The sequence below is a fragment of the Lissotriton helveticus genome, chromosome 4_1 (genome assembly GCF_964261635.1).
Source record: "Lissotriton helveticus chromosome 4_1, aLisHel1.1, whole genome shotgun sequence".
In the NCBI taxonomy this organism is placed as follows: Eukaryota; Metazoa; Chordata; class Amphibia; order Caudata; family Salamandridae; genus Lissotriton; species Lissotriton helveticus.
The window spans coordinates 2,051,443,654-2,051,455,821 of NC_136063.1; the positions used below are offsets into that span (position 1 = coordinate 2,051,443,654).

At 44.3% G+C, this 12,168-nt stretch overlaps 1 protein-coding gene across 2 annotated transcripts in view; it reads right to left on the reverse strand.

The window, feature by feature from the left end:
• Window positions 1-1,239: 1,239 nt before the first annotated feature.
• Window positions 1,240-12,168, reverse strand: part of LOC144829522 (C1GALT1-specific chaperone 1-like) — a 96,452-nt gene continuing 85,523 nt past the window's right edge. For both annotated transcript variants that reach the window (XM_078688740.1, XM_078688741.1), the window contains exon 2: window positions 1,240-7,371. In XM_078688740.1, the coding sequence (XP_078544866.1) occupies window positions 6,412-7,365 (954 nt within the window). In that variant the 5' untranslated portion in view covers window positions 7,366-7,371 and the 3' untranslated portion in view covers window positions 1,240-6,411. The remainder of the gene's footprint in view (window positions 7,372-12,168) is intronic.

Below are 12,168 nucleotides of genomic sequence, written 5' to 3' on the forward strand. Positions count from 1 at the left end.
GTAGAGAGAGATACAGTATATTTACTATATATATGTATTACACAGACACACACACACACATATATATATATATAGATATAGAGAAAAAAACAACCTATTCATATTTATGTGCAACATACATGTGAATGTCTGGCCCTGTAAATATTACATATATGTAATACTTACATATAGTGTCTTATCGGGGTCGTTAGTAGTATATAAGTACAGTTTACATTTGCTCTAAACAGAATAAATTGCTTTGCCGTTTTTCCCGGGCTTACCAGCATAACTTGCTGGCCTTTTAGGGCTCATTCACTTGATACTCACCTCAATAAAACATGGTAGTGCATAATGAAGGTACAGCATAGGGCCTTACAGAGGCCAGTCAGGAAGGCACATAGCCCATGTGTCAAATCCCCTGCACGGCTCCATGCAGTGGCTTGACGCGACTCCATGGCCGAGCCATAAATCGCACTGCACTTTGCGGTCACACCCCGCAACCACCTCCACTGCACGCTCGCACCTCTACATCGAGACCCCACCCCTAAACACCACTCATCCCTCAGAACTACTGATGATGGTGGTGGTGGGAGTAGCAGTGGTAACTGTAAGACCTGGCCCCAAGCAGTGGGCAACTGCAGCAGCAAGCAACAGGCAGGTAGCGGAGTGAGGATGACCGCAGCATAGCACAGCCACAATATTTGGAAAGCCAAGTTACAATCTCTGATTGTGGCAGGGTGTAGCAAATAGGTGCAAAAGCTCAGGCTGCAGTGTGTTGGAGCAGAAGCAAGAAGGGTAAGAACAGGTGTCGGTGTCAGGATAGGACTGTGGATGGGGTCCAAACTGCCGGCACGAGCATGCCCAGCTGCTTCTGTGCTAACATCATGTCACAAGCAGCTAGCATAGGAGGTCGAGCGACAACTGCCTGGTTAGTGGTGCATCTTAAAACATATTTACCTATGAGGATTCATTGTTCACCTATATAATGCTTTGTAGAACGATGCTCCCTAGCTGAACATTCTTGTGAAGGTTACCCCCAACTTGCTGAAGCTGGGACTATTTATGTACTAGCCTGTAGTTTTGGATGTTGACAATATTTTCATCTGCGTTTACTTTGTTGGTGTTCAAAGTCAACTTAAACAGAAACCAAACCTTTGAAGAAACTAATAAATCAAGGCGAGTAGAGTTATAACAATATAAACCATATGAAGATAAAAATATGCATTTAATGGTTTACAGAATAAGCAACACAATAAGTGATCCAGTATAAATTATATTTTAATCGCAATTCCATAATTTACATTTATGCTCAAATAGATTTTATGTCATGGGTGATTTAGATGCATAAAAGAACACTAGAAGGAAAGGTGTTCCAATAGACCATTCAAAATAAATTAAACACTTGCAAAAATATATTTTCAAGATACACCAGATTATAAAATTTTAATTTCTCCAATGTATGTAAATATTTACAAGAACAAACCCAGCCAAGAGAGTAATGCAGTATCATCGAGTTAAAGAGACAGTCATTTTCCAAAATATTTACACCCTGAAAACAGGTAAATGAAGACAAATCTCTGCAGACAGTTAATAGCCACTCAGGGAACAGCAGATAGTAGACTATCGAAGGGAGCAATTGATGCTTGAGCGTCGCAGTGAGATGTCACGATGCAAGGGCATACTTCGTTTTAAATGAGTGCAAGGAATGTAGAATACATACCTCTGTTGTACTGCACTCACTTGCCAAACGATTACAAGGCATCTGTCTGCCTGTTCGATTGGTCATTCCACAGGAATAGAGTAGGGGCATTCTCGATCAATGAATATTCTCCAAAATCTTGAAGGCGGTCGAACAACCCTTCAACAGTATAAAAAGGGAACAGCAGCTAGGAGGTATTCGTCATACATGTTCAAGTCTGTCCGCAGGTGCAGTGGACCTCTCGTAAAATTGTTATGATTAATTCAATACTGATGGGCCCTACTGTGTCTTCTTCTTGACAGTGTGAGCAACTCTCATCCATTAGAGAGGACTGAGGGAGGCTAGGGCAAAAGGACTGAGGGAAGCTAGGGCTAGAGCCCAAGGGAGGCCAGGCCAGGGCAAGAGGGCCAAGGGAGGCCAGGGCAAGAGGGCCGAGGGAGGCCAGGGCAAGAGGGCCGAGGGAGGCCAGGGAAAGTGGGCCGAGGGAGGCCAGGGAAAGTGGGCCGAGGGAGGCCAGGGCAAGAGGGCCGAGGGAGGCCAGGGCAAGAGGGCCGAGGGAGGCCAGGGCAAGAGGGCCGAGGGAGGCCAGGGCAAGAGGGCCGAGGGAGGCCAGGGCAAGAGGGCCGAGGGAGGCCAGGGCAAGAGGGCCGAGGGAGGCCAGGGCAAGAGGGCCGAGGGAGGCCAGGGAAAGTGGGCCAAGGGAGGCCAGGGCAAGAGGGCCAAGGGAGGCCAGGGAAAGTTGGCCAAGGGAAGCCAGGGCAAGTGGGCCAAGGGAGGCCATGGCAAGAGGGCCGAGGGAGGCCATGGCAAGAGGGCCGAGGGAGGCCATGGCAAGAGGGCCGAGGGAGGCCATGGCAAGAGGGCCGAGGGAGGCTATGGCAAGAGGGCCGAGGGAGGCCATGGCATGAGGGCCGAGGGAGGCTATGGCAAGAGGGCCGAGGGAGGCCAGGGCAAGAGGACTCAGGGAGGCCAGGGCAAGAGTAAGCAGGGAGGCCAGGGCAAGAGGACCCGGGGTGGCCAGGCCAAGAGGACCAAGGCAGGCCAGGGCAAGAGGACCAAGGCAGGCCAGGGCGAAAGGGCCAAGGGAGGCCGGGACAAGAGGGCCAAGGGAGGCCGGGACAAGAGGGCTAAGGGAGGCCAGGACAAGAGGGCTAAGGGAGGCCAGGACAAGAGGGCCAAGGGAGGCCAGGGAAAGTGGTCCAAGGGAGGCCAGGGAAAGTGGTCCAAGGGAGGCCAGGGCAAGTGGGTCAAGGGAGGCCAGGGCAAGTGGGCTAAGGGAGGCCAGGGCAAGAGGGCTAAGGGAGGCCAGGGCAAGAGGGCCAAGGGAGGCCGGGAGAAGAGGGCTAAGGGAGGCCAGGAAAAGTGGGCCAAGGGAGGCCAGGGAAAGTGGGCCAAGGGAGGCCAGGGAAAGTGGGCCAAGGGAGGCCAGGGCAAGTGGGCCAAGGGAGGCCAGGGCAAGTGGGCCAAGGGAGGCCAGGACAAGTGGGCCAAGGGAGGCCAGGACAAGTGGGCCAAGGGAGGCCAGGACAAGTGGGCCAAGGGAGGCCAGGGCAAGAGGGCCAAGGGAGGCCAGGACAAGAGGGCCAAGTGAGGCCAGGGCAAGAGGGCTAAGGGAGGCCAGGGCAAGAGGGCTAAGGGAGGCCAGGGCAAACAGCAGTCTCACGTGCCTTATGGCTGGAATAATATCCTTCAAGAGAAGTCAGAGGCAGAGAGCGTTGTTTACCACTGACAAATATTGGTACATTTCGGTACTCATTACACTATGGTGTCTGAAGCCACAGTGTAGATGTCAAGTGGACTGGCATAGACCATCTCCCATTCAGAAACCCAAGTCCATAGCTAGCTAACAATACAAGCTAGATGCTAACTCATTCCATAGGACAACGTAAACAGAGCCATGGCGGGCCCACTTACAAGAAGAAACAGAATGCGCGGATTCACTTGCGAGTAGTAAAATGCATTGGGTCTGACTCACATAGCTATTTGCAAGTATATGTTTAGATTACATGACCAAATAGTCAAAAATCACATCTGAAATTCATAAAAGTTGATTTTGCTCTCGTAAAAAGATTTATTAACACAAACGTTTTTATGGGAGTAAATCTACTCCAAGGATTGGGGTTGTAGGCATTCCAGGACTGGATTGCCATTAAAGTTTATGTACACCCACAAATGTGGGCATAGGTACAAATTCATAAACGTTTCCCATAAGTTCACTTGTAAACTTGGACGTGTCACCGCCTGGTAACCTGTGACAGATGCAGATTTCTAGGAATCATTTTAGGAAATTGTGGTTCATTTCCAAAAAGAGAATGTACCACATGCCCAGCCATAACACTTGAGGTGTAGATTTGTTTTTTCCTTTTACAAATTGCGTTCATTTTTGGCGAATTACTGGTTTATTTAGCTTGTCAATAGGTATATCGATCAGCAATGTTAAAAGATCAAAATACCAAATTTTAGTTTTTAGATCTATAAAGTGTGTGAGAATGATGAACCAGCAAGTTGGAATCTTAGTAAAAAGGATGTGTTGGCCAAAACGCACAATATATCGATATTAGTACATATTACCTCACTGAATTTCCTCAGAAGCTCATTTGCTAAGTATGCTTATAGCATTCATGACCAAAACCCCCCCCACAATGCAGCCTAAAAAGGACACACTATTTACGGTGTGTGCAAAAAATACTACCGGTTGGTGTCTGCTGCCTTTTTTCTGCGATCCTATTACGTTCAGACGAAGGGTGTTTGCGTGCACTTTTCTCTCTTATCAGGCAGCACTAACCCGGAGAATCTGTACAAGGCAAAGCATAATCTTTTATGTAACCTTGCAGACTGTTAATACCTTCTGCAGCAATTTTTTAGCACTGCTGTGTTTTGCTGCAATATCTGGATGGATAGGATGTCCCGAATCAGCACACTTTTCACACAAAGCAAAATCAAGCTAATTTGGGCTCCTGTCACCTTTCAGTGATCTGAAATCAGCCTCCTTACATTGCTAGTAATATCCAACCATATGTGGGGTCCTATACAAGAATTAACCCACAGTACAATCCTGGCAACCAATGCAGCTCACAGACGCACTGCTCAAGGTTTCCCCGGAGAACATCGAATATACAAATATATTAATATTACAAGACCGATGCCAGAAATTCTTGCCCAATAACTTTGCTGAACCTTCAGTTCTTTGCGTGGTGTAACAGAAGATGCAGAATGGAATATGGTACGTCAGAAAAGGCAGTTAAAAGAAGACCAGAATGTACATATAAACTAGATGATGCATTATACCGCTGCTTAAGAAGATTCAACTTCAACGATGAACCCACAACATTTATCGTACACTAGACGACAAGACATTCTTTCATATATGTTAGACTTCTTCGCCCTCTTGAACATTCCAGAATTCCATGAGTCACATATGCAAGCACATTTATTATTGTATTTGTTTTTTAGAATTTCTCAAATAAAGTCAAGGTCTTTCATAAAGGATTCAGAAATTAAATGAACATGACTCCCTAGCTATGTTTGAAAAGTGGGCTTTGGAGTGTGATGTTCTTGACTACTGATGGGAAGAGACTTTGTAAACTGGCATGGATTTTTTTTTTACAAGCCACTGCTCCCTTCACACAAATCTCATTGATATATCTTATAGAAGCCGATTGGTTGATTTTAGCCTATTCAGTGACTGATCATTAATTAATTTAGCGATCTGAAATGAAGAATGCAACCAGACAGCTTTCGTTTAAATAAAAAACAACAGAAGATCCTATGGGAATTTGAACCACTAAGTAAAAGTAGACTTTTGCTGTGGGGATACCATTGAGGAGATAACTTTACAAAGAAAGGACGCACCAGAACATTTGGTCACAAGTTGCTTCAATGCAATGCCCTACAGGTTGAACCTTGGAGGATGGTTCAGCTGCACATACTACACAGGTCCACCTCTCATTTCAAAGAAAATGCTTCTCTGTCAAGTACGAAGATTTGAAAAAAAAAAAATACCAACCCAGTATTCCCTTTGGTAAGCAGATGGTGTTGCATAACAACAGGCTATACGACCACTTGGTGGTATATACACTATTAATTTCTAATGCCGAACATCACCTGTGTCAGACAATGTTGCAAATTCAGCATTTTACCTTTAGTGAGTAAATTAAACTGAACCAAATGTATTTATAGAGGTCATTAAAAGAGTGTTCCAATATTCATGGATGTAACCATTAAGAAATATACTTTTGGAATGGATCTTTCAGAGTTTAGACTTCCACACCCAGAAAGAAATACTTAGTGATTAAAAAGGAGAACGGGCAGCTCTGAGCCTATCGTACTGTTCATTCCCTTAACCTAGAAGGGCATCTCCATCTATCAACCATGATTCCGTTTATTCAGCAGCACTCCCAATCTACACTGGATTCAGCCTTCAGTGCCTGGCATGTTCTCTGGGGAGGCACATTTGCACATGTGCAGCTTTTCTCCCAAGGATTAACTTGCATCAATATGTCCTGTTGAAAAGGAACAATCTTTGTAGTCATTATTAATACAGGCCAATGTGTGTTGGCAATATAACTCAATATTACAGTTGCTGCATGGATTCCTTTTGTAGTGATAGCCAAATGTAAAGGGCAAACCAAATACTAAATAAAAAAATAACGAGTTTTAAATATAAACTTTCACCACCGTTTTCTGTGACTAATTTGTTGAGCAACTGAACCTTCACCCCTTTCCAGATACTCTTAATCATTGTCTGAGCCATTGGGCGGCAAAAAAAACAATGCATCATTGAAAGTATGCCCATAAGCTCGGAGCCGGTAAACACCGTACATCATGACGTGCATGTAGTTTGGGGATATTCCAGTAAAAGAGACAGCCATGTCTGAGCAGCATCCTTCCACCACTTCCTGCGGACTTTTCTCCATTGCCTCTCTGATAAGAGTTCCGACAGATTTCGTGTTGAAGATATCCTTGCCTTCAGAATCCTCTGCATTTTCTGCAAATATTCCACCATACTTCAAACACACTGCTAGCTGCTTATCTTCCGGCAGCTTCCATATCATCCCTGGCTCTTCAGGGCACTTATCGGAGTCTTTCAAGACACTATAAAGCCGGCTTAAAGATTCTATACTCAAAACAATGCCTCCTTTCATGTCCACATACTCAAGTTCTCCAGATTTGATAGTATGGCCTATATAGAAAGGTTGTGCGGGATCCTTTTTTAATAAAAAATACTTCAAATTTTCAATAACAGCAAAAGTCGTGGGGTATGCCAAAAAAAACCAGTTGTAGCTCTCTTTGTAATTTTCATACGCATATTGGTAGGCTTTCCTCATCATTTTCCAATCGTCGGCTGTCCCCAGGGAAACGGAGTTGAACACCTTCATGGTTTCGGAACTGAAGAACTCGGCCTTGTCACAGTGTTTGCTCCAGGTTTCCCTGACTGCTGCCCAATGACTGAGATCCTTAGGTTTTACTAGTATGAGGCAATAAACGCGGATGCTGTGACTGAGGTCAAGGCGCTCTGCTTCGGACAGCTTCAGAACTTCTTCCTTGTTGGGTGCTTGAATGTGGTGGTGCTCATGGTGTGTTCTGGTTTCCTGACCTGTCTTTATATGCCCCAGCATTGTCACCACAGCACAAAAGATGCCTCCAAGCATGAGACCTTTCACAAAAGAGCTGCTTTCGGAAAGCATTTTTTCCTAAAAAGATACAAACAGGATACGGATTAGTTAACTCTGTAAGCATTTAGACTGCAAAAGAACACATTTTTGTACAAAGACTAATGAGCCATTAGATTTTTATTATTGAAGGCTGTTGAGGGGAAGATTACTGGTGTAGTAGACCACATTCTAAAAGAACTCTTACCCAACATTGGCTGCACAGCGGTTTATTTTTTAATTGTTTTACTGAAATCAGAGAGCTGTAAACAAGAAAACAAATTTACAAATACATTCATTGGAATGATCAGATGTACTGGTCACTCAGCTATACAATGATCAATGACTTGTGAGTGTGCTGGCTGAGAGCCACAGGGTTTCAACATATCTAGCATTTTAGGTCAAGGCACCTAAGCTGACTAACTCATGTTACTTTTTATTTTCAGTTTTACAGCTTTATTCGACATTTGTCATAAAAGCATTCACCTAACCCTAATACAATAAATACTACACATAAAAATACTTGCTAAAGTAAAATAGATATTAAACATGAATTGTCGAATAAATACATAATAAAATACACTGGATTATCACACTTCTTCAGAAGTGAATTGTTCTAAAAATTAAAATACAAAAATTCATATGGCAAAGTGCAGAATTAATAATATACATAATTTCATTGGGATGTAATTGCCATTAGTGATCGGGTACGAATAATCCATGCCCAGGCCAGAAATTTTGCTACCCCAACCACAAGCATAGTGGAACAGTCTGTTTCAAGTATCCTAAGAGCTACAGATTGGCTACGGGTTCCCATAATTAAGCACACTGGTTTTAACCATTTACGTCTTGGGATCGAGTACAGAGGGCAACAGAACAAAAAATGGGAAATGTGCTCAGTTTGTTCATTACAATGGTGACAGTGTTCGTCCCAAGCTGAGGACCAATGCTTCTTGAAAGCATTCACCGGGAGTGTGCCTATACGAAATTGGAAATAAAGTTTTCTATCATAAGGTTTTTCAATGATATCCCAAAAAGATTCATATGAAGGGTACATTTTTATATCCAAGAAGCGAGATGTTAAACTTGAACTTGTACCATCACTGAACATTGTAAAATACACCATCTCCCAATATAATTCTTTCAGCTTTGCTTTCGTGGGGAAGCAGGTCACATCTTTGGAGTCCCATAGGTAACCCAATTTCAGTTTTATAAGGAGTCCCCGGAGCTCCTTTAGCCAAGGGATACTATGGAAACGGTCAAACTTAATGACGTCCATCAAGGCCGCCGCATAGTGGCTCAATTCTGGGGTCACCATGATCCGTCTCCAGTACAAAAGAGGCCGTAGCCTCGTTATGTCCTCTATACCTTTTCTTCCGAGATCCAATTTTAATGGAATTATTGGTGTGCTTTGGGGAACCATCACCAGACCTCGTAGGAATCTATTTTCTGCTCGGCCCAGTTCTCCCAAATTAGAAAACCCCCATAATTCAGAGCCATATAAACAAGCCCCCAGGACTTTCATAGAGTAAATTTCCAACGCACAGTTTACCGGCTTTGTTAGCGAGGTTCGATGTTTTAGAGTAATTGCACCTGCTAACTGCTTAAACTTTAGTAGGGTTGTGTTTATATGTGATTTCCAGCTCATGTTTTCCTGTAGGATGATGCCTAGGTAAGAGAAAGAGTCCACCCTTTCTAAGGGTGTACCTTTATATTTTATTACACCTTTAAAGGTGGACTGCTGGTCAAGGCACATGAATTTTGTTTTGGTGGTATTCAGTTCAAGGCCCCTACCATCACAAAACTCACCAAAGGCATCAACCACTTTTTGGAGACCACTAGGGGTGCGGGAAAGTAAGAGCGTGTCGTCCGCGAACATAAGGACGGGGACACGAGAGCCTGCAAAAACTGGGGCGTCACTAGCAATCTTCTCTAGGTGTTCAACAATACCATTTATATAGATTGAGAAGAGAGTCGGCGCTAGGACACACCCTTGTCTCACCCCACGTTCTACCGGAAAGGGATCAGTTACTTCTCCTTGCTTGCCCCATCTTATTCTTGCAAAGTTGTTTTCGTGGAGACGGACAAGGAGTGTAAGCAATTCCTGGCTTAAGCCTACGTCCGACAGGGTCTGCCAGAGTTTTTCTCTGGGGACCAAGTCGAAAGCGGCTTTTAGGTCCACAAAGACTGCATACAATGTCCCCTTCTTTAACGTAACGTTTCTCCAATAGATGGTTAGAAAGTGGAGAACTTGGTCAACGCTACTGGTTAAAGGGCGAAACCCAGCTTGGTAAGATGATAAAATATTCTTTTCATCAATCCATTGCTGCAGTTTATTCTGGACTAAACGGCCCATTAGTTTTTGTGCTGTATCAATCAGACTAATGGGTCGGTAGTTTTTAGCCAGAGTTCTATCACCTTTCTTGAATATGGGAATAATTTCGGCTCCCTTCCATGAAGCAGGTACTTTCCCTCCCATTGCCACCGCATTAGCCAGCATAGTAAAATAACTGCACCAGGAGTTCCGATCCGATAAAAAGATATCAGCCGGAATTCCATCCATACCTGGAGCTTTGCCCCCTGCTACACAATCCAGTACAATACTCACATCCTTTTCAACAAATATTGGAGATTTGTAATAGACAGGTGGAGGTGGACAATCGTGGATGAATGTTGGGTTACGGGCATACTGTGGTTGGAAAAATTCTACCCAATCGCTTTTCGGGACATAGTTCATCGGCTGTAGGGCTGCGCCACCCTTTTCCCATTTTACTGTAGCCCAGAAGCGCTTGGAATCCTTGGAGGCACAAGCCTCCTTAAGTTCGCGCCAGCAATCCTCATCCCAACGCTTCTTTGCCAGTTTTTGGGTCTGTCTATACTGGTTTCTCGCCAGCCTAACTGTTAATGCATTTCCTATTCTCAATTCCAGGCTAAGTTTTTGCCGTGCTATCCTGCAACTTTTGTCATACCACCCTTTACTCTCTTGGACCTTTTTGTTTTTGTTTGGGGCTACCGTTTTAACAAAGAAACTTTGAATTTTGGAAAATAGTTTCTCATGGGCCTCCATCATGTAACCAATGAAGTCAGTCATCCCATAGTGGGACTTGATCTTGGAAACTTCATCCACCACTAATTCCTCGAGGATCTCTAATTTAGTAGCGTCTTCTAGGAGCATACTCCACTTCAAGTGGCGAAGGTTATTTGAACTCACAAGATCTTGCGTTACCATTTCATTTCCTCTTGGATTTCGGAACGCTTCTTGGTAGGGATGGAGTGTCAGGCACAAAGGATTGTGGTCACTTTCCATTTTATCTTTCACTTCCATATCTACCAATTTGTTCCAAGCCCTTACATCCAATAGTATGTAATCTATTCTGCTGGCTGCTCGGCCATTGTCAAATGTATTTTTCCCCATTACATCAGAGGGTGTCCGTCCATTGACTGCTCTAAGACCTTTTGAGAGACAAAAGCTCTTTAGTTGAATTGCTACTGTGCTCCATTTTCTAATGACTGGAACGTCTAGTTGAGGAATTCTCCACTTGGCATCCTCATCTTCGGCCAAGATCCTATCCTCTTCACCCAGAGGTTCGAAGGTGGTGTTAAAGTCCCCGCCTATTATTACATGGGGTTGCACTGGTAGCATTTCAATGTGATGCTCAAGAGTCATTATAGTCTCTGATAATTTACCCCCACCAACTCCCCTGGAGTAAAGATTAAACAGGGCAAGTTGTTGGCCATTTTGCCAAGTAATATCAAGAGCTAGAATATCATTAGAGGGTATAGACCTTTGCTTAACTATGCAGTTCAATGTTTGGCGTACCCAAGTTAACAGGCCCCCAGAGGGTCGACCTACTCGATTTCTTACAGCTGGGATACAGAAGTTCAGGTACCCTTGCCGGAAAATTGGGGTAAGCGACCAAGTTTCCTGCAGCATGATAATATCATACTGGTCGATAAAATCGACCCAATCTGGGATGTTTAGCTTGTTTGTAATGCCAGCTATATTCCAAGAGACAAGAGATAAGGGCAGGATGTCCAATTGATGATAAAGCTGGTCACTAACAGGAATGTTTACTGCTTCTTCACATTCTGTACTCGGTGATAGACCTCCACTCAGTGCTGGTAGTTTATCAGTCACCTCTAATACTCTATTTTGTCCCTCTAAAACTACGCTTAGATCCTTTGGGGCAGAAGTGTAGGATTCCCTAGAGACCAGGGTCAGTGTTTTTGGTAAGCGCTCATGTGGGGTAGGTGCCCTATCGCGCCCCTGGTGCAACTGAATTTTAGAAGGGGCAAGAGGAGAGCCCACGAGTCAATCACACTCGTTTAAGTCAGATAGCGCAGAGTAGTGGTTTTCCAAATTTAACCCCCACTCACATAATGGGCCATTCCTGACCCTTCTGTTTCCCACAACTGTCCACTTTGTTCTTAGTATACTAGGTTTAGCTACTAGGCCTCTTCTACTGTAGAAGAAGTCCAATGTCAGTGGTATTATATCTGCTGTTCTAAGTTGTGGTGGGAAGATGTTCCGTAGGACATCAGGTAGTACATCAGGGCCCTTAAAATTCAAAACCACACAATCCCCTTTGAATTTCTTTGTCTTGGTGCCTATCCACTTGACCCTTCTTGCTGTAAGCAAATCATCAGATAGTTTTTCCTTGCCCCAGGGAGATATATGCATGTTGCTACTAAGCCACTGCAGGGCCTTATTTCGTAAGGAATCTAAAGACTCAATCTGCCCTGTTTTCAGTGGTGGTATGTTAGCAAGCACTAGAATCAGGGGAGAAGCTTCAACGATTAGTTCAACTGGGCCGGTTTCTGGGTTAAAAGTCTCAGAGG